Genomic DNA, 22933 nt, shown 5'->3' on the forward strand with positions numbered 1-22933 from the left:
ATAGTTCTATATATTTTGTATCAACGTATTTACAAGTTTAATGAATACCTTATTTTCATGTGCTTTCCTCCGTTCTTTGTATTCTTTACTATCATTCCTTGACTGTGTGATGTAAGGTTCCTTTTCAGCATCACTCATTGAATTCCATTTGGACCTCATATCTTTTTTCACCTAATATTAAACATAAACGTTTCTTAATCAATACATTAACACTAAATACTAATACTACTCAATGTCAATTTCATTTTACATACCGAACCGCTCTGTGTGCCATCTCCCTTCATCCTTTGCATTCGACCATACTGTTAACATTTAAAATTTGTAATCAATTTAAAGTTTATCGATACTTTAATCCAATTACCATTTCAACAATAATAACAAAAAGACATTGATACTTACTAGAAGTACATATATCCACCCTTTGGTTGCTTTCGAGTCTCGGCCTCAATTTCAAAGTCATCTGCTCCACCAACAATTTTCCAACCCATTGACTCCATTTTTCCTTCATATATCAGTTTACGCAAATCAAATTATTTTGTTACATACACTTTCAATATACAAATATAGATAACTACTCTTGTGGTAAAACGGTTTTCTTCAAAAGAATTTGAATGGCCACACCAAAATGTGTCGGCACATTTATACAACCTATAATATCATTTTCTACCTATAATATTTAATAAAAGTATCGACATTATATTTTCCTTGAATATCTATTTCTACCTGCAATCGGTCCCAAATGCTCCTTACTCCAAAACCCCAAACAACACATAAAAAACCTATCGCGATTACTGTAATAATAAAAAATTAGGGTTTCGACAACATACTTTTCGATTCGACTGCAGCAACAAACAAACAAACTTCGCTTTAGAAACGCCTTCTGAAATGCAGCAACAATTACTCTTCGATTTCAAAAACTCGTCCGTTCTATCTTTTTTCAGAGGATATTTAGCTATGGCCTTTATATTTTCATCGGATATGTTATTTATATTTAATCGATACAAATACAAAAGTGTCGATACTTTTATGTCAGGTGTCGATACTTTCGAAAGGATAATTACCTATTTCTTTGAAAGTGTCGATAATTTATTACACGTACTTACGAAAGTGTCGACACTTTCAATATATCCGGTATCATTTTACCGATTTTATCATTTTGTTACCGGTTTTATCATATTTTTACCTGTTATATCGTTGTGGATCGATATATTTTTTAAAGTATCGACACATTATAGGCGCTATAACTGCTTCTCTTTTAAATTCACAAAGTGTCGATCCTTATATAACGTATCGACACTTTTAAATTTACGGTTTTATCATTTGTTACGGTTTTATCATATTTTTACCAGGTATATCGTTTTGGATCGATATATTTTTTAAAAGTATCACTTTTAGGATTTAAAACTGCTTTTAAAGTTATGTAATTTATGTTTCAATTTATTTAATAGTGTTTCATGTTTTCCACCTACAATATTAATTTAATAATTTAATTTACACAAAATTATATTTGATTGTTTTGATATTTTATAAAATATATTTAGAATTTAAATTTAACAATATTAACTAAATATAATAAATATGTTTTAACAGTGAAATAAGTATGGACACTTTATAAAAATGATATATACTTTTTGAAAGTTATGTAATTTATGTTTCAATTTTTTAATAGTGTTTCATGTTTTTCCACCTACAATATTAATTTAATAATTTCATTTACACAAAAATTATTTGATTGTTTTGATATTTTATAAAATATTATTTAGATTTTAAATTTAACAATATTAACTAAAGATAATAATAAATATATTTTCACAGTGAAATAAGTATGGACACTTTTATAAAAAGGATAGATAATTTACAATATAACAGATAAAAATATGACAAAACCAGATTCATTATGACAAAACCGGTAAAATTTACTTGATATGTTAAACGTATGGACACTTTTATAAAAAGGATAGATACTTACCGATAACCAAAGTTTACCGATTACCAAATTTTTTAATAGTTTTTCATATTTTCTACCTAAAACATTATTAGTTGTCAACATAATAGGTACCGCTAAACCGAATTTATTAAATACATTTTAATGTATCCGATAATACTGTATATTAGCCGTATATTAACCCGCCTTTCCTGAGATAATCCCATATTGTCGGGATTAGTGACGAGGAGCAGGTACAAATCTTCAAGCTGCAAGTATTCATCTGTTTTTTGATAAAAACGAGGAATGAAGTCCTTTTTAATTCTTTCTGGGTTCAGGACCTGTTCTTCAAATTTTGGTAAGAAACAGGTTACCTTTCTTCTTTCTTAGTAGTCTTCATTTTTCTAGTTTGAAATCCAGTTTAGTTTCTGGGCATAATAATAATAATAATAATCTGAACCGGTTGTGGATCTAGAAAAACCTTCTCTCTGTAGTGGGTGTAGACTGATTCTGGATTTTCTTATTCAAATCTTTGCGTCGCTCTCTATTTTCCTCTTATTCAAATTTTGACCCAAATTCTCCTCCACAATTCAAAGTCCAAACTCCGATCCACTCTCTCCTCCTGGTTCTTTTGTCTGTTATAAACAGAATCCAAACCCTAAAATATTCTCGGATCATCTGATTGGACCAGCCTGTGGAGCCAAACTTTGGTTATCTAGGTATAATTTCCCTTCTTTACTGCATGTCTTTTATCTGATTGAATTTTGATCGAATTCCTTTGTTATTTGGCAAAATAAGCATTTTTTATTGATAGGTTTTCTTTTTAATATTAAAAGCTTTATCTTTTGAGAATTATTTATCTGAATTGAATGAGAATTTGCTTCTTTTTAACGTTAACTTTTGTTGGGATTCTTGTTATATTTGCGTTTCATTTGTTAGAAGATATTTTTTGAGGGTTTCATTTGAAAACTGGGCTTTCTTAGAATTGTTTATGTTCAATCGACTTTGATTTTGGTGGATTATTATTATAATTTAAAGAATTTTCTGGCTTCTTTATTTTCTGGAACTTGACTAAAGTTTGAATGTTTAATCGTTGCTTTGCTAATTGTTTCTTTTATCTTTAGTTGTTTGTTCTGGGTAATTTTTCTATGTTCTGGGTAATTTTCTAGGTTCTGAAGTTTATTTTTCAAGTAGTTAAGTGTTCCATTGTTCTGTTCTACTGTCCATATAAGCCACGCAGGTTTGGTCTTTTACTGATTTTTTTTTGAAACAATAGATTTTGGTTTTTGTTTCTTTAGCTGGATTGTTCGATTACCTGAATGTTTTTTCCTTTCGTTCCTTGTGCTTTTTGTTTGTTTATTGGGAACTTGGATCTACTGGATCTTTATTTTTGCACTTTTCTTTGAGTAGGATTTACTGGATTTGTAATTTTTATTGCCCTAGACTTCTAGTATCTTATATCATTATCGATATTTACGTAAGATATAAATCCAATCATTGGTTTCTAACTGTTGGCCTTAAGTTTTAGTAAGATAGTGTAAATTTGTCTTAAATTCCAATTAAGTAACCAACTAGTCTTCTTAGTACCCCTCAATTCACTAGCGTTTTATTGGTGCACCCTCTGTCTTCTTTGGATTCCTTTTTCATAGTTCCTCATAGCTTCAAATATAGATGATTACTTGAGGTCATGTCCTTCTTTTAGATCTCATAGGGCGTATAGGGGGAGGGCTCGACAGAGTGGTGTCAAGGAGACTAGACTTAGAGTTTGTTCGTTGAATGTAGGCACATTAAATGCTAGGCTGCTGGAGCTGACCGACATACTTAGCAATAGGAAAATAGATTTTGCCTGTATTCAGGAGACTAGGTGGAAAAGGGCTCGCGCCAGAGAGTGTAATGGGTACAAGTTGTGGTATTCAGGCGTAGATAACGCTAGAAATGGGGTGGGTATCTTGGTATCCTCTAGGCTCAAGGAAAATGTAGTTGAAGTTTGTAGATACAGGGATAGGATCATGATAATTAAGGTTATTATAGAAGAGGAAGTAGTGAATGTCCTTTCAGTGTACGCGCCACACGTTGGCCTAGGGGAGGGGGAGAAACGTTGCTTCTGGGACCAGTTAGATGATGTACTTAGGAGCATTTCGGAGGACCAAAGAGTTTTCATAGGGGGAGACTTCAATGGCCATATAGGTAGTGCAACCGATGGGTATGATGGTGTTCATGGGGGTTTCGGTTTTGGTAGTAGGAATGAGGAGGGGCGTACGTTGCTTGAATTTGCTACTGCACACGATATGGTGGTCACTAACTCATGCTTTAACAAGAGAGATGTGAACTTGATTACGTTCCATAGCGGGGGACATTGTACCTAAATCGACTACATCTTGGTTCAAAATCGGGATCGATGGGCTTGCATTGACTGCAAGGTGTTCCCTGAAGAGACATGTGCATCACAACACAGATTGTTGGTCTTGGTGTTCCGCGTACGCCACGGGCGGAGCACTCATAAGAGGGCTAAACTTGGTAAACCTAGGATCCTTTGGAAGAACTTACATGGAGCGACAACTGATGACTTTAGGAGTAAGGTTATGTCTAATACAGGTTTTGGATCTACAAACTCAAATAATGCAAATATGTTATGGAAAAATATGACACATTCCATCAGAGAGGTGGGCAAAAACACCATTGGGTTGTCGACAGGGAAGGTCAATGAGCATAAAGAATCGTGGTGGTGGAACGATGAAGTCCAAACTAAGGTGAAGACGAAGCAAACTTGCTTCAAGGAGTGTCTACAATACAATGACGACGAAGAAAGATCGAGAGCTAAACAAAGATACAAGGAGGCGAAGCGGGAAGCCAAGAAAACGGTGGCTAAAACAAAGGATAAGTCATACGAGAAAATGTACAAGAGATTAGACACCGAGGAAGGACAAAACAACATCTTCAGGCTAGCAAAATCAAGGGAGAATAGGAAAAAAGATCTATGTAGCATTAAGTTTATTAAGGACAACAATGATGTTCTTTTAGTGAAAGATCATGATATTAAGAGGGTTTGGGGTAGTTACTTCTTCGGCTTATTTAATGACGGTGCCTCTCCCGGTAGAGATAGTACCTTTGATGGGTCAATCGACCATCATACTACGGCCAATGAATGCCCTACAAGTAGGATTGGGTTTGAGGAAGTCAAAATGGCTCTTAGAAAGATGGGGAAGGACAAAGCTGTCGGTCCAGATAAAATTCCTATCACTGTGTGGTTGGCCCTAGGAGAAGAGGGAGTTAAGTGGTTGACCAACATCTTTAATATTATTTTAGAGACTGCCAAGATGCCAGAGGAGTGAAGAGAGTCTACGGTGATACCAATCTATAAGAATAAAGGAGATCTCCAACGTTGTGGCAACTACAGAGGTATTAACCTACTCAGCCATACCATGAAGCTATGGGAAAGGGTGATTGAGGCTAGGTTGAGACAGGTTACTAGGGTTTCGGAAAACCAATTTGGCTTTATGCCAGGCAGGTCTACTATGGAGGCGATCCATCTAATTCGATAGCTTATGGAGAAATATAGGGGAAAAAATAGAGATCTTCACATGGCGTTCATTGACCTTGAGAAGGCGTATGATAGTGTTCCCCGAGATACGATCTGGAAGACCTTGGAAACGAGACAGATCCCAACTGCTTATATTCGAGCGATTCGTGATATGTATTGTAGATCTACTATGTACGTCAGGACTACAATTAGTGACACCGAGGCATTCCCGGTGGAAATCGGACTCCAACAGGGGTCGGCTCTTAGCCCTTACATCTTCGCCTTGATTATGGACGACATCTATTGTGCGACACCAGACGGTGTTCCATGGTGTATGCTTTTCGCTGACGACATTGTCCTAGTTGCTGAAACAAGAACTGAGCTAAATAGTAGACTGGCTACCTGGAAGACTGCTTTGGAAGAAAAAGGTCTAAGGATCAATATTGCAAAGACAGATTATTTATGTTCAAACTTCAGTGGGAACCAAAACGATGAAGATGTAGAGGTATGCATAGAAGGACACGTTCTCCCCTCAAAGGATTGTTTCAAGTACCTAGGGTCTATGATACATAAAGATGGGGGTGTGGATGATGACGTTACACATCGTATAAAGGCGGGATGACTAAAGTGGAGGGCTGCTACCGGAGTTTTTGTGTGACAAGAAGGTGCCTCTAAAACTTAAGGGAAAATTTTATAGAATGGCAATAAGACCAACGCTGCTGTATGGATCAGAATGTTGGGCAATCAAAAAGGATCACGTAAGGAGGATGGAGGCCGCAGAAATGAGAATGCTTCGATGGGCATGTGGTAGGACTCTGTGGGACATGACACAAAACTCTGCTATTAGGATGTCCTTGGGGGTTATGCCTGTATCCGAAAAATTGAGGGAGGGAAGACTACGGTGGTTTGGGCATGTCCTTAGGCGACAACCGTCGGATACGGTCAGGAGGGTAGAGTCGATTACAGTCGACGGTGCCAGAAAGAGAGGACGACCAAGGCGAAAGTGGGAAGACTGCTTGAAAACTGATTTGAAGGATTTAGCCTTTACCGAGGACATAACCTCAGATAGGAAAATATGGAGACTTAAGATCAGGGTAGCTGAGTAGTACGGGTCACATCCTTAGGGTGTATCATCTCTGTCTTTTTTAATGCCTTTATAGAAATTTCCATGACTTCTACTTTTTATATGTCTCTGTCATTGTAATTTATGTAGGCTAAGAACTAGGGTATTGGAGAAATGTTGCCTTAGTTTAGGTTTTAACCCATTTGACCTTATTTCTTCCCGTTACTTGCTATCGGTGACTTCTGTGTATTCTTCTCTTCATGTTTCCTCTTTTTTATATTTTAGTCGGATCTTACGTTTCTATCTATATGCAGAACTTTTTACGCAGGGATTTAATTGCAGGGATTAATTCTCATTACAGATGTGCATATGTAGACTGCATATATAGACTGTTTAACTGTGTATTTATTTTTTATTTTTATACATGCATTGCATTTTATCTTTATTTTTAATTTTCTGACTGCCGGAGGTCTTCCACGGAAGCTGCTCTCAACCTGACGTTGGGGGCAGCCTACTACCCTACCTTCCCCTTACCCCATTGCATATGGGAATAGGGTTTTGTTGTTGTTGTTGTAATGACGTCCTTTTTCTTTCTCAGGAAGCCATTTTCATAGTTGTTGCTGCAATTCTTCATCTTGGAAACATTGTTTTTGCTAAAGAAAAGGAAGCTGATTCATCACTTCCAAAAGATGACCAGGCTAACTTCCATCTGCAAACAACAGCAGAGCTTCTCATGTATGTTCTTTTTCTTCATGTCACAAGGTCATATTTTATGGTGTCGTCACTTTCATATTCGTTTAATTTTTGAGTTCACTTCATTTCAGGTGTGATGCTAAGGCCTTAGAAGATGCATTGTGTAAGCGTGTTATGGTCACACCCGAGGAGGTTATAAAGAGAAGTCTCGATCCTCAAAGCGCTACAATTTGCGGGGATGGCTTGGCTAAAACACTTTATTCACGATTGTTTGACTGGTGAGAAGCTTCAACATGAGATAATATCACATGATAAGGCAAAGTAGAACAATTTATGATACCGAGATAATGCTAAGTTGTGTCTCCTTGTATGCAGGTTGGTGAATAAAATTAATAATTCAATAGGACAAGATCCAAACTCAATTTTTAATAGGAGTCCTCGACATCTACGGTTTCGAAAGCTTTAAGTCTAACAGGTATGCTCAATGGTTGTAGCCATTACAAATTGATGGACTATTGTATTTGAGATATTGCAGAAAACTACCTTTTAAATCAGTTAAGAAGAATTGTGACTTCATTCGTGGTATCTCACTGTGCAGCTTCGAGCAGTTCTGTATTAACTTCACAACTGAGAAGTTGCAACAGCATTTCAATCAGGTAAGATCTTAAAATCATGTTGTCCATTTGATCTATTTTTCAGTCGGCAACTATAAATTAAGTGTTTCTGGTTTATCATTTTCAGCATGTGTTTAAGATGGAGCAAGAAGAGTACACAAAAGAGAAGATCAATTGGAGCTACATCGAGTTTGTTGATAATCAGGATGTCCTAGACCTTATTGAAAAGGTTAGTCCCCTAAACATAATACATGTTGACCTTTATTTTTTTCATTTCTGTTGTTCTTGGTTATTTTACTAAAAGATATATATATATATATATATATATATATACACACACACACACACACACACATATATATATATATATATATATATATATATATATTCCTTCTTATGTTTGCAGAAACCTGGAGGAATTGTTGCTCTTCTAGATGAAGCTTGGTATAATATTGTTCTTTCATGTATTTGCTTCAAAATTTTGCTACTTCTTATCAAAGAAATTTGTCTGTAATTCATTACATAACTTCTGTTTAAGCTGTTAGTTGATGAAAAGAATAATTACTGTCTTATTAATTACACTTTATTTATTTATCTGCATGTTCCTGAAATCAACTCATGAAACTTTTGCAAAGAAGCTTTATCAGACGTTTAAGGACCACAAGAGATTCATTAAGCCGAAACTGTCTCGCACTGATTTCACCATTGCTCATTATGCTGGAGACGTATGTTCCATTAGCAAAGTGTTTACGGGTAAATAGTTGGAGCTGATAAGTCATTATGATTTCTAAAACATTCTTTTTCAGGTCCAATACCAATCTGATCAATTTCTGGACAAAAACAAGGATTATGTGGTTCCTGAACATCAAGACTTGTTGAGTGCTTCCAAATGTTCGTTTGTAGCAGGACTTTTCCCTCCACTTCCAGAAGGAACATCAAAATCATCAAAGTTTTCCTCAATCGGTTCTCGTTTTAAGGTAGTTTTGCTTTTATGTTTGTCTTCATGATTTTGGTCGAGTCCCTTTCTATCAACTAAAATCATCTTTTACACTGCCCCTCATATATCTCGTTATGTACTGTAAGAACTCGTGGATTAACACTTTCTTGATAAATGATGCTGTAGCTACAACTACAATCTTTAATGGACACATTAAATTCTAAGGAACCTCACTACATCCGATGTTTAAAGCCGAACAACCTACTTAAACCTGCTATATTGAAAATGTCAATGTCATGCAACAGCTTCGCTGCAGTGTGAATTGATTAGAACTGGTTTGTAAAAATTATCTTTTCTTGTTGCTTAGATGTTTTCCTTTTAACTAGAAGTTGGTCTTTTAGGGTGTTCTAGAGGCAATCAGAATCAGTATGGCCGGATATCCAACTCGAAGACCTTTCTTTGAATTCATTAGCCGATTCGGGATACTTCTTCCCGAGGACTGTAAATGATCAAGAAGGAACTCACAACATAAACCCTGAGGTGATTGTTTCTACCCTTCCCTTGTGCAGTTATCTACTTGCTTTAATCTCTATGTAACCTGTACCTTACGGCAGGGAAACAAGCAACTATTGCAGGGTGAAGAAGGTGCTTCAAAATGTCCATGGAGTACTTTCTGCAACAAGTTTCGAAAGGGCGAAAATGTGGATTCATTGGTGACTATGGCTTGGTAACAATGATTCCTTTGTTCGTGATTTCGACATGGCTGGTTCGGTGATTTCTCTTATTACACTTTCTAACAAGAGGACTGTATTTTCTAGCTTTGGTATATCTTTTCTTTTAACAACTACAAACCAAGCTTCTCCTATGCTATGGCTAGGCAGAAATGCTTCTTTTCTTGTTGATTTCGACATTGCTGGTTCATTAATCTCTAGTCATTACAAACAAAAGGATGATTATAAATGGATTCAAACCCTTCAATTCGGTACATGCATGATTCGTTTGATTTTAAAGTACATAATATAGTTTGCAGATGAACAATCAAGTTTTTTTTAAGTAAGCAAGAACCGAAAATATAGTTTGCAGAAGGGTAAGTATGAGCAAGAGACTGGCAACAGCAATGGAAGTAAGAACCCAATCCCAGGGGGTGTTGAAATATGTCTGCCTCAGTTTCACCTTCCACAGGTTCCATGGTTGTCTGCAATGCTTGTTCACCTCGTAGAATATGTCGGAGTAATAGAATCTTCCGGTGGATAGGTAAACGTAATTGTTGATCTTGTTAATCATGTTGGCGACATCTTCGTTGCTACCCAGCCGATTATCGATTACCCCACAGTCACATAGCAAAGCGACATCTGCGGGATAGTTGATGAGGCAGTCTATGAATCTAGCATAATCCATAACGATGCTCCCTGATTTATCTTTGAATTGTTCGTATGCAATCAGGTTTCGCATCATTCTCTCTGTATCGTGGTCGACTATCAGGGTCGGAATACACAATGTTCCGTGTTGAATTGGATGTCAAACAAGAAGTTTTCCTCACCTTGCCGGAACTTGATTCCTCGTTCCGACAGCTCTGTCGCAGAACGTATGAAATCACATTCTCCATACCCTAACCGTGTACGGTGACGATGCTTTTCCTCGGGGACTGTGTGCTTCCGATCCTCCAGCTCTAATGTAATGAGATGAAATGTTTGCAGATAGCCTGAGCGAAACTGGATCCAATTATCGTGCACCAAACCAAGTAGATGCTCGGTATTTTGAATAAATTCATCATCTATCTTTTATACAGCATCCGTAATCGTAAATCTGTTTCGGAGAAGAAATTAAGAGCCTGTCTGGCAAAAGTATCCCCGCCCAGCCCGGTCATAGGAGCAAACTTCTCCAATAGACACAAAGGAAGTTGATTTTCAAGCAGTAACAAATCTAGTGCCAAAAGATAGATTCAAATTCTGCTTGAACAGGGCATCGTTTGATTGTATCAATCGATGATCCATGAATTTGTTAATGAGTTCAACAACGAACAATCCATCGACGACCATAATCGCCCCGAACTCTGCAGAGCTCATAGAGGAATCATCGTGTTCGGCATAGCAACTGCGAACTTGTTGTTCGATGGACATATAGGCCTCCACGTAGCTTTCCAAGCCAACACTACGTCGTTGGAGAAGGCTACTTAAATAACCAACTTTGTGTGTTTCCATTGCCTTCAAATGATATTTCCCATGGTGGTAAGGTCCTATGGAGATGATCTGCGGTTCGAAGGCTCCTTCATTTACGCGACGCAGCTCACGAGGCGCCCTGAAAATGAACGATGACCAGGACGGGCCCTGAAAATGAACGATGACCAGGACGGAGCCGTTGTCTTCACCTTCGACTCCGTCGAAACTTCGCCCAACTTCGACTTCAGAATCTCCCTAATAGCAGGTTCAGTATCCCCTCCTACCATTTGCTTAACAGGCGTAAGTATACGTGAAATATCTGATCCGATGTCGAAATCGGGGAGAAAGATGGGGCTATTTGTGGTTACGAAAACAGATAAGAAAAGCACTGCTGAAGCAGACCCTCGATATTATTATAATTTCTCACTGTCTCAAAGTGTCACGTGTCTTAAATTTAATAGTTTTAGTAGCATGTATAAAATAAATGTTAAAATAAATTCATTGAGTAAATTTTTTTTGATTTAAACAATAGCATAGGTAGAATATCACTGAAAGTATATATGTTTTTAATTATTAAGGCTTAGGTAATAAATACTTAAAATATACTATTTTTTTATTTAAGTATTTAAATTATTTTTTGTCAAAATAAATATTTAAAACATATTTATGTTTAAAATAGGTACCTAAAATATTTTTTGGTCAAAATAGGTACTTAAAATATTCAATGCTTCATATAAATACCTAAAGTATTCTTTAATTAATATTATATGTCAAACAATTTAGAATTTAGATGAATTTTTTTGAATAGTTTAGATACCTATTTTGAAACTTTAAATATTTATTTTGACAAAAAATATTTAAAATATTTAGATGAAATAGAAAATATACTTTAGATATAAATTAATTATTAATAATATATATAAGTCGATCAGATGTGCTCAACGATATTACATTACATTTGATTAAAAAAAGGACATTACATTAAGGGTGTGTTTGGTTGGAGGAATGTGAGATTCTCATGTGAATGTCACATTCTCCCGTTTGATTGGCTGGGAATGTCATTCCCGGTAATCTTATATTACCAATAGTGAATTTTTTTGGGTATATTACCGGGAATGTCATTACCTCAATTTCCTTAGGTATTGTTGGATTACGACATTTTGGACTAAAATGCCCTTAAATTTTTTTTTCTTTCAAAAATATTCTTCTTCTGTCATTGAATAATAAAAATTATACGAAGGTTAAATTACAATTTATCCTTAAACTATTTTAAATGTACAAAAAATATATATAATTAAAATTTTATATGAAGTTCATGAATTAAAATAAAATTTTACCCTTTCATTAAACTTTTTTATATTTTCAATTTTGTAAAAAATATATAAATTTTATGAATTTAATTTTTTTAAAGAAAATATATAAATATTTTCCAACTTGTTAAAAAAAATATAATAAGGACAATTTGGTCAAATATACATTCCAATAATCCTTTATTCCTTTAACCAAACACTGTAATCTTACATTCTTGCTAAGCCAACCAAACACAAAATACAACATTCTCAGTAATCATATTCCCTGGTAATCTTACATTCCCACCGGTAATCTTACATTCCCACTGGTAATCTTACATTCCGTAAACCAAACGCACACTAACAAGTAAGTTAATCTGATATTTATTGTGTAAGATTCACTTGCGAAGCTGACATAATGAAATAACATAATTGATATGCATCAACATGAAATTAGAAATTTTGATGTAAATTGTTATAGGATCATATTTTATCATATAATTAATTAGTTAACTTTCAACTCAAACAATCATTATTTAAAAAAAATTAAAATATATAAATAGTTATGTGACTATCTTATCATCAATAAGTACTAGTAGGTGAACTAGTAGGTGAAGTTAGATGGATTTTCCCACATTAGAAGAGTTTTTTTAGTACAATATTTTTATAACTAATAAATAAAGTTGAAGCAACATGTGAAGAACATCATGTTAGTTGGGAAATTAAAAAAAGTTATCTTATAATCATCGATTATTTAAAAAATATTTTTTATTTGAATAACCATTATTTAATCATATAAATAGTATTATTTAAATTTAATATATTGTTAGTTGGGAAGAATATGGAAAAAATGCTATTTATTTATATTCTGTTGGATTTAAAATTATATCTTGAATCCATCAAGTGACACCACTGATAGAAGAGAATGATATTCTTCTTAGAAATTATGGGGTTTGATTCCGTAGAATGTGTATATTGTTGGTTTTTTTTTGGCAAATTTTGAATCTCACATTGGTTGTGTATAAGGAGAAGGGGAAATTCTTTTGTTATAAATAGAGTCATCTTCCTCCTTAGTTTTGTATCCCACAAATATAAGTCTTCTTCTATATTAAAGGCTATTTGTACTCTTTCTCTCTCTTTGTAATATTTCCTCTATTAGTGAAATATTATTTTAGTAGTGTTCGAGGACGTAGGTAAAATTTTGGCCTAATCTCGTTAAATTTTGGTGTTCTTTTTTATGTCTATTTAATAGCTATTGTCGGGTATAGTTGTTGTTAATTATTGTACTATTAAAATTAATTGTATTAGGAGTTCTGTTTAAGGATAGTGAGTTTTAAGAGGGACCATTGTGACCCCTCCACTCTTTCCTGGGAATCTACCTTGGGGTGATTTTTAGTACAATCGTTTTCACACTAGTCACATAGATAATAGTTTTCAAGGTAAATTTGTTATTATTGATGGAAATTAACCTAAAATCCACAACAATTGGTATCAGAGCTCTTGGTTTATTTTAGTATACTCTGTGGTTGCGGCTTAGGTTAATCTTCCACATCAGAAAAAATTTCTTTGGGATAATTGACATTCCGCATTGACAGCTATTAAATAGAATTTATAGCAGAAATGACAGACGACACAAAAACATCCACATCGGCGTCAACAACTTCTTCATCTTCAATTTTGGCAAGAAATGTTGTGACAAATGTTAGATTTGCAGTGGAGATTTTTGATGGCACCGGTCATTTCGGCATGTGGCAAAGTGAGGTTCTAGATGTCATATTTCAGCAGGGTCTAGACATTGCTATTGAATGAGATAAACCAGATGATGTTGAGGAGAAAAAAATGAAAGATGATCAATAGATTGGCATGTGATACTATTCGATCATGTCTTTCTAGAGAGCATAAGTATGCATTTTCTAAGGAAACTTATGCAAGTAAATTGTGGAAGGCACTGGAGGAGAAATTTTTGAAGAAAAGCAGTCAGAACAAGCTCTACATGAAAAAGAGATTGTTCTGCTTCAATTATGTACCACGTACCACTATGAATGATCACATTACTAGCTTTAATCAGCTGGTGACTGATCTGATGAATATGGACGTGACTTTTGAAGACGAAGATCTGGCTCTGATGTTGATGGGATCACTTCCTGATGAGTTTGAGTATCTTGAAACTACTCTACTTCATGGGAAGGTTGATATGTCTCTCAGCGAAGTAAATGATGCCTTGTGTAGTTATGAATTGAGAAAGAAAGACAAACAAGAAAATACAAGTGTCGAAGCAGAAGCTCTTGTTGTTAGAGGCCGTTCGAAGAGTCGAAATAAAGGAATGAGAGGGAGATCGAAGTCAAAGTCCAGATTGAGCAAAGATGAATGTGTCTTTTGTAGAGAAAAGGGGCACTGGAATAAAGAATGTCCCAGGCTAAAGAATAAAGGCAAACCTGAAAGGGGAAAGGCTATTTCAGAGTCAAATGTGGTCGAGTATGATGATGCAGATTCAGATTTGGCATTCGTTGCTACACCATCAACCAGCTGTTCTAGTTCATGGTTGTTAGATTCAGCTTGTAGCCACCATATGACCCCCAATAGAGAATGATTCTTTGATTTTAAAGAACTAAAAGGTGGAATTGTCTACACAACAAATAATTCCCCTCTTGACACACTTGGGATTGGTTCAATTCGCTTGAGGAATCAGGATGGATCAATCAGAACCTTAACATGTGTCCATTATATACCAGATTTAATGATAAATCTCATCTCTGTGGGAACCTTAGAGTCAAAAGGTTTAGAAATGATGGCAAAAGATGGGATTATGAGGATTATCTCTGGTGCACTGGTGATAATGAAGGGAATCCGGAAAAGAAACAATGTGTATTACTTTCTGGGTAGTACAATTGTTGGGACATCAACAGTGGCAGCTTCTACTGATGAACAGGAATCAGAAGCAACCAGGTTATGGTATATGCGCTTGGGGCATGTTGGTGAAAAATCCTTGAAATTGCTGATAGATCAAGGATTATTGAAGGGTGCTCGGGCTTGCAAATTAGCTTTTTGTGAGCATTGCATCAAAGGGAAGAAGACGAGGGTGAAATTTGGAACAACAATCCATGATACTAAAGGTATTTTAGATTATGTTCATTCAGATGTATGGGGCCTTCCAAGAAAACTTCATTGGGAGGAACACACTATTATGTTACCTTTGTTGATGATTTTTCCCAGAGAGTTTGGGTGTATACAATGAAGACAAAGGATGAGGTGCTAGGATTTTTCCTTAAATAGAAAAAGATGGTGGAGACTCAAACAGGCAGAAAAATCAAACGTCTCCATATAGATAATAGTGGAGAGTACAAAAATGATCCATTTCTGAAAGTCTGTGAAGATGAAGGTATTGTCAGGCACTTCACTATCAAATATACACAACATAATGGGGTGACAGAGTGTATGAATCAGACATTAGTGGAGAAGGTTCGGTGTATGTTGTCTAATGCTGGGTTAGGCAAAGAATTTTGGGCTGAGGCTTTGGTCTATGCTTGTCACCTTGTCAAACGCTTACCATCGACTGCTATTGGTGGAAAAACACCATTAGAGAAATGGTTTGGAGAACCTGCTACAGATTATGATTCCTTACATGTGTTTGGTTCCACTGCATACTACCATGTTAAGGAGTCAAAGATGAATCCAAGAGCAAAGAATGCGATCTTTATGGGGATCACCTCTGGTGTGAAAGGCTATCGTCTTTGGTGTCCAGAAACAAAGAAAAAAATATTCAGCAGGGATGTTACTTTTGATGAATCTACCATGTTGAGAAAGGTGACTTCAGAAAAATTGGAGCAGACAGATGGAACTCCCAAACAGGTGGAGTTTGACGGAAGCAGAATTGTCCCAACCAGTAAAGAAACTGATGTTGACTCTCCTATGGTAGAAGAAGAGTCATATGAAGAAGAGGTTCAGACCCAAGAATCTCCACAGAAACATGAATCAATTGCACTCAGAAAGGGAAAGATGACCATTAGACAACCTGTTCGTTATGCTGATATGGTCTCTTTTGCATCACCAATTGCAATTGATGACGTTCCTGCCACATTTAATGAGCAGTCCAAAGTTCAGAACATAAAAAGTGGAGAATCTCCATGAATGAAGAAATACAATCCCTTCAAAAGAATCAGACGTGGAAACTAGCTAGTCTTCCGAATGGAAAGAAGGCAATTAGGTGCAAGTGGGTATATGCAAAGAAAGATTGATTTCCTGACAAGAATAACATCCTCTACAAAGCAAGATTGATGGCTAAAGGCTACGCTCAAACGGAGGGAGTTGATTATAATGAAGTATTTTCTCCAGTTGTAAAACATTCCTCTATCAGAATTTTGTTGGCTTTGGTAGTGCAGTTGGATTTGGAACTAGTTCAGATGGATGTAAAAACTGTATTTTTATATGGAGACTTGGATGAGGAAATCTACATGGCTCAGCCAGATGGATTCAAAGTTGCTGAAAAAGAAGAGATGGTGTGCAAATTAGAAAAATCATTGTACGGATTGAAGCAATATGATAGGGCAGAAGTACACAAGAAGAAAATATGATCATTGTGTGTTGTTATACAAGCTACAAGACGGATCATATATATATCTTCTTCTTTATGTTGATGATATGCTGATAGCTTCCAGGAGTCAGACAGAAATTGCGAAACTAAAGACTGAATTGAACAGGGAGTTTGAGATGAAGGATCTTGGTGAAGCGAAGAAGATTCTAGGCATGGAGATATCAAGGGATAAGAATTTGGGGAGGCTTTGTTTGTCTCAGAAAGAATATCTAAGGAATGTACTAAAATGTTTTGGCATGAATGAGAAGTCAAAACCAGTTAGTACACCTCTTGCTCTTCATTTCAAGCTCGGTGCATCCATGTCACCTAAGGATGATGCAGAACGGGAATACATGTCAAAGGTTTCGTATGCAAGTGTTGTTGGTAGCTTGATGTATGCTATGGTGTGTACGAGACCCGATATTTTATAGGCAGTTGGGGTTGTGAGCAGGTATATGCATGATCCTTGAAAGAAGCATTGACAAGCTGTGAAATGGATTCTACGGTATATTCTAAACACCGTAGATGTTGGGTTGGTCTTTCAACAGGACAAACAAGATGGTCAGTGTGTAGTTGGGTATTGTGATTCAGACTATGCATGTGATTTGGACAAGCGTCGATCAACTACTGGTTATGTGTTTACATTTGCAAAGGCACCAGTCAGTTGGAAGTCCACTTTACAGTGAACAGTGGATTTCTCTACTACAGAGGCAGAGTATATGCCAGTTACAAAGGCTGTGAAGGAGGAAATTTTGCTTCAAGGATTGCTTGGTGAATTGGGAATGGAACAGAAGCACATCAAAGTGCACTGTGACAGTCAGAGTGCTATTCATTTAGCAAAGAACCAGGTTTACCATGCAAGAACGAAGCACACTGATGTTCGATATCACTTTGTACGAGATATTCTAGAAGAATATGGAGTCATAATCCAGAAGATTCGGACCACTGAGAATCCTGCTGATATGTTGACAAAAGTGGTAATTGCGGTCAAGTTTAAACATTGTTTAGACTTGGTCAATATTGTTACAAATTAAAAGATGAATTTGCAGACACTACTGAAGATTGAATTTTTTGAGAGATGTGTGTGGAATTTGCCAAGATGGAGATTTGTTGGTTTTTTTTGGCAAAATTTGAATCTCACATTGGTTGTGTATAAGGAGAAGGGGAAATTCTTTTGTTATAAATAGAGCCATCCTCATCCTTAGTTTTGTATCCCACAAATATAAGTATTCTTCTATATTAAAGGCTATTTGTACTCTTTCTCTCTCTTTGTAATATTTCCTCTATTGGTGAAATATTATTTTAGTAGTATTCGATGACGTAGGCAAAATTTTGGCCTAACCTCGTTAAATTTTGGTGTTCTCTTTTATGTCTATTTAATAGTTATTGTCGGGTATAGTTGTTGTTAATTATTGTCCTATTAAAATTACTTGTCTTGGGAGTTCTGTCTAAGGAGAGTGGGTTATAAGAGAGACCATTGTGACCCCTCCACTCTTTCCTGGGAATCTACCTTGGTGATTTTCAGTACAATCGTTTTCACACTAGTCACCTAGATAATAGTTTTCAAGGTGAATTTATTATTTTTGGTGGAAATTAACCCGAAATCCACAACATATATGTTGTCAATTAGTTAAAAAAATTATTTATATATTATAAATATTATAATTCAAAAATTATGAGTTATGGTAACTGCGAGATTGAGTTATAATTTTGTTAAGAAAATTATATTATAATTATATATATTTTAACATATTTATATATTTAGATCATGTTTATATTGTTTTTTGATCAATAACTACTAATATGTGATACTAGATGCAACATTTAAATCATATTTATCTTATTTTCATCAATAAGTACTAGTAGGTGAAACTAGATGCAATTTCCCACATTAGAAGAGTTTTCTTTAGTACAATATTTTTATAACTAATAAATATACCATACATTTTTGCTAAATTTATCTTAACAGAACATCTAATTTCCCAAATCGAATTAAATATTTTAGAAAAGATTGACATTAATTTTTCATTATTTTAATCGATCAAATTTAATTTAGTTAACATTACTATCAATATAATACAAGAGAAGAAGAGATTGATGATAAGATGAAAGAAAGGTCAGTTTAAATTACCCCCTAAATCAGGTCTTATCATATTTTGGGGACAGTTTGGGGACACATAATTTCATTGCATATGAACCTTGGGTCCCCCAATTTCCAACTACTCTTATCTCTTTTCAGATCAAATTTCCTGAAACATTTAATCAATACTCCCCCACCAGGCTTTTCTTACCAAAATATCTTCTTGACAATTAATAATTATCTATCAAGTTTTTTTAAATTTTTTTATCAATCTAACATTTTTTGACAAAATGCAGATAACGGAGTTTTGTCCGAACTGACACCACGTCACGAAAAGAGTGGATGGTCATCTGCGCCTTATCCGAGCTGACGTCACGTAAGGATAGGTGCGGATCACCATCCGTGTCTTTCTAGGGTTTCTGACATGCACCAGTAAAACGCGAATCAACATCAGCACCTTCCATTAATACCTCAACCATTCACACCTCCCACATTAATACCCTATCCGGCTAAACCCCCTCCTCTCTCCCTATAAATACCTCATTCATTCTTCATTCAAACACACACCAAACACAAAATCCAAACCATCTCAAAGCTCAAACCCGCTTAAATTTTCGCAAAACTCAAATTCTATTAAGAAGGTAAAATATTTTATTGTATTATAATAAATTAATAATTTATTATTTTATTAAATTTTATTATATTAACTTTTTATTAATTTTTGCAGTTATAAAATGGAATGTGGTTTGCTACGTTTAGATGAACATAATATCTAGAGGCATTTTGCTGATACTATAACAATTTTAAATTCTATTTTAATTATTGTTAATATTTTATTTATTTAATTTGTTTAATATTAATTTATATTTTAATTTCTATAATATTAATTTTTTATTAATATTTTGTTTATTTAAATTATATGTTAATATTTATTAACTTTGAACGAGTTAGCTTGAATCCCTTGAAAAGGTCGCGAGAGTTCCGTGACACGAAATAATTCATGGCTTCTAGAGATGTTTGTTACAAACATTCCATTTGATGCAACAATTCTTTTTTGTAGATCTGTAACTAATCTTGGGTGATAGACACGACCGTTTTGCATCCAAGTTTAAGATTATCCCTTGAGCTTGGCAAAAATAGCTCACAAACGAAAATATACCATTTTTACCAAAGCCTTTACTGGTAAATGGCGTGCCCCCTTTAAGGTCGAATTGATAGCCTCTGTCAAGTTGGTCGTCATGTGTCCATATCATTGTCTACATTTATTTGTTGATCAAGTCGATGTAATTGTATCATTCCTCGTTCTTTCCTCGCAACCCTTGAAGCATAGACTCAAATGTTTCAGTAGTATTTCGTAACCTGAGCATCAAATATATAACTTACTAACTTTGTTTCCATCAAAAATGAAAATGATTGAGAAATAAAAATAACATTTTGACATACCCATGCGCACTAGTAATTGACACTCATCATTCTTCTTGAACCTTCCATGATACTTTGCAGCAATGTGTCGGATATAGTATCGATTTTGGACATAGGGTGGTTGCCACATTGGACCCAAAGAATCCATTGTTGCTTTGATCCCAGGTCCGCGATAGGAAATGACACATATTTTTCCCCTCATGATAACATGTAGGCGTAAGTTTCTGAGGAAAAAAAGACCAAGAATATGTATATTCTTCTTCAACAAGGGAAAAAGCAACTGGAAGTATGTTGTGATTACCATCTTAGACAACTCTCAATAATAAAACTTGCTTGTATTTTCCATACAAGAATATCCCATCGATTTGGACCATGAGCTTACAATATTTCACAACATTAATGCACTTTGGGTAAGTCCATAAAAGCCGGTAGAATTGACATCGATCGCGAAGCACTCGATCATTGTGGTATGCATGGAAAGTTTTAAAGTCGATAATTATCCCAGAATTCAATCTGCGCACTACGCTAAACCAACTTGGTAGTTCGTTGTAAGATACATCCCATTCACCGTGAAGTTTTTAATGGCATTCTGCTTTGCCTTCCATTCTTTCCTGTATGAGACGGTATACCCATACTACGATTGTATAGCTGAAATCAGCACAACAATAGCTATACGAGAGCTTGCTTTTACCATGGACATGATGGCTTGACAGATAATGTCGGAGACCAAGTTGGGATGATCCTGGTTGATCCCTCCATCATAGCATGTGTGAGGACTGTTGTATATCGTTAGTTCCCACATATTGTTTTTTTCTTTCTCTTCGATACGCGAACCATCCAATTGCACCCGTTATCACGTTGAACACAATGACAGACAAACTTTTCGGTGGTAGAGCGATCGACTCTGGACTGAACATAATTACGAATGTTGTAATTATTAATTGTCATCATCGCTTCTTCTTTGCATTAAAACTCCATTCCTTTATATAACTCACCATCCTTGACTGATAAGTTAAATATGTAGTCACCGACATTAGTTAAATTTGTAAATACGTAAATTTTGGCCCATTAACGAGTTAAAATCATTACATATTACTAGAGTTAGGCTGTCAACTTGATCAGCTTATTGAGCCAGCCCATAGTTGGAGCATAATGACATACCACGAACAACACACACTTCAATAAATTTCGTATACATCTTTGTATCGGCGTTTGGATAATGATTTTTAGAATCAACCATCATATCAACATTGCCATCATTGGATAGTTCGAACATTGTATAAGTTAACAGAAATACTGCGATTGGAAATATGTACTGAAGTGAGGATAATCTTCTAGTACTTCCAACATGAACCTTTCTTGAAATTTTCGTTATCAGCTCCTCAAGAGTTATGTTTCTCTTGAAGGATATTTTAACAAAATAATTTGATGCGAAGACGACGCCGGTTTCATCTTCCCGAATTTCTCCAACATAGTAAACAATAGCTGAATTACGCGTCATTCGGAGAGTTTGAAAGATTGAGAGTCTTATATATGCAAAAACAATAGATGAAATAAGCATAATTAAATAAATAATATATGAATTAAAATATAAACTAATCAAAAAAATGTAAAAATTTTCACACTAATTTTATATTATTTCCATATCGGCAAAAATATCTCTAGGTATGATCACATTTATCAATTTTACAACAGAAAAAAATAATACAAAATAATTAGCACAATACTTTTTTTTTCAAATAATCATATATAAAATAAATATAATATAATAAAAAATAATTTTACCTTGAAAAAAAATCGAAGGAAATGGTGAAGCAAAAATAGAAGGAATTGATGTGGTGATGTTTGCAGGGGTGTTATTTATAGGGGAGATAAGAGTTTAAAGGCATAGTGTTTCGGGTGGAACCATTAACGGAAGGTGCGGATGGTGATTTGCGCCTTACTAGTGCGTGTCAGAAATCTCATAAAGGCGTGGATGGCGATCCGCGCCTATCCTTACGTGGATCCAGCTCGGATAAGGTGCAAATGACCATCCGCGCCTTTCATGACGTGATACCAGCTCGGAAGAAAACCTGCAATTATCAAAAAAGATGTTAGATCAGTAAAATTAAGAGAAAGGATGTCTGACAGGTAATTATTTCATCTCAAGATGATATTTTGGTAAAATCGATCAAATTTAATTTAGTTAACATTACTATCAATATAATACAAGAGAAGAAGAGATTGATAAGATGGAAGAAATGCCAGTTTAAATTACCCCTAAATCTTATGACCCCTAAGAGAAAGGTCCTACCCTATTTGGGGACAGTTGGGGGACACATAATTTCATTTGCATGTGAACCTTGGGTCCCCCAATTTCCCACAACTCTTATCTCTTTTCAGATCAAATTTCCAGAAACATTTAATCAATACTCCCCCACCCAATAATAAATTTCCTCATTTTTGTAGTTCCTTGTCTCCACATGAAGATATTTTTTCCCTCAATCGTCTTCGTTTGATTTGATTAATATGGATATGAGTTGGTCCTTAATTTTTGTAGTAATTACATTTATTGAAAAAATTGAAATTATTATATAATTTAGATATTTAATATATTTTATATTAATAATTTTTTTAATTCTATAGATTCTTTTGTTAACATTCAATTTTACGTCTGTTTCTA

General features: G+C 35.1%; 1 protein-coding gene and 1 pseudogene across 1 annotated transcript; one reads left to right on the plus strand and one right to left on the minus strand.

Annotated features, from left to right (window-relative positions):
• Positions 1-4818: 4818 nt before the first annotated feature.
• On the plus strand, positions 4819-9645 carry LOC120154899 (myosin-11-like). Its single transcript, XM_039166529.1, has 10 exons — positions 4819-4935; positions 7106-7242; positions 7332-7478; positions 7576-7650; positions 7736-7856; positions 7942-8043; positions 8450-8539; positions 8621-8791; positions 8938-9291; positions 9366-9645. Exons 1-9 carry the CDS (start codon positions 4819-4821, stop codon positions 9070-9072), a joined length of 1095 nt encoding a protein of 364 aa, XP_039022460.1. The 3' UTR covers positions 9073-9291; positions 9366-9645.
• A 94-nt stretch (positions 9646-9739) lies between these two features.
• LOC120154900 lies at positions 9740-21073 on the minus strand (annotated as a pseudogene).
• Positions 21074-22933: the final 1860 nt, after the last annotated feature.

The sequence above is a fragment of the Hibiscus syriacus genome, unplaced genomic scaffold (genome assembly GCF_006381635.1).
Source record: "Hibiscus syriacus cultivar Baekdansim isolate YM2019G1 unplaced genomic scaffold, ASM638163v2 tig00111151_pilon, whole genome shotgun sequence".
NCBI classification, from domain to species: domain Eukaryota; kingdom Viridiplantae; phylum Streptophyta; class Magnoliopsida; order Malvales; family Malvaceae; genus Hibiscus; species Hibiscus syriacus.

Coding starts and splice junctions, on each gene's coding strand:
- LOC120154899 (XM_039166529.1), top strand. CDS start 4,819: ATGTACAAGAGATTAGACACCGAGGAAGGACAAAACAACATCTTCAGG. Junction 7,479..7,575: donor TATTCACGATTGTTTGACTG/GTGAGAAGCTTC, acceptor CCTTGTATGCAG/GTTGGTGAATAAAATTAATA. Junction 8,044..8,449: donor TCCTAGACCTTATTGAAAAG/GTTAGTCCCCTA, acceptor ACTTTTGCAAAG/AAGCTTTATCAGACGTTTAA.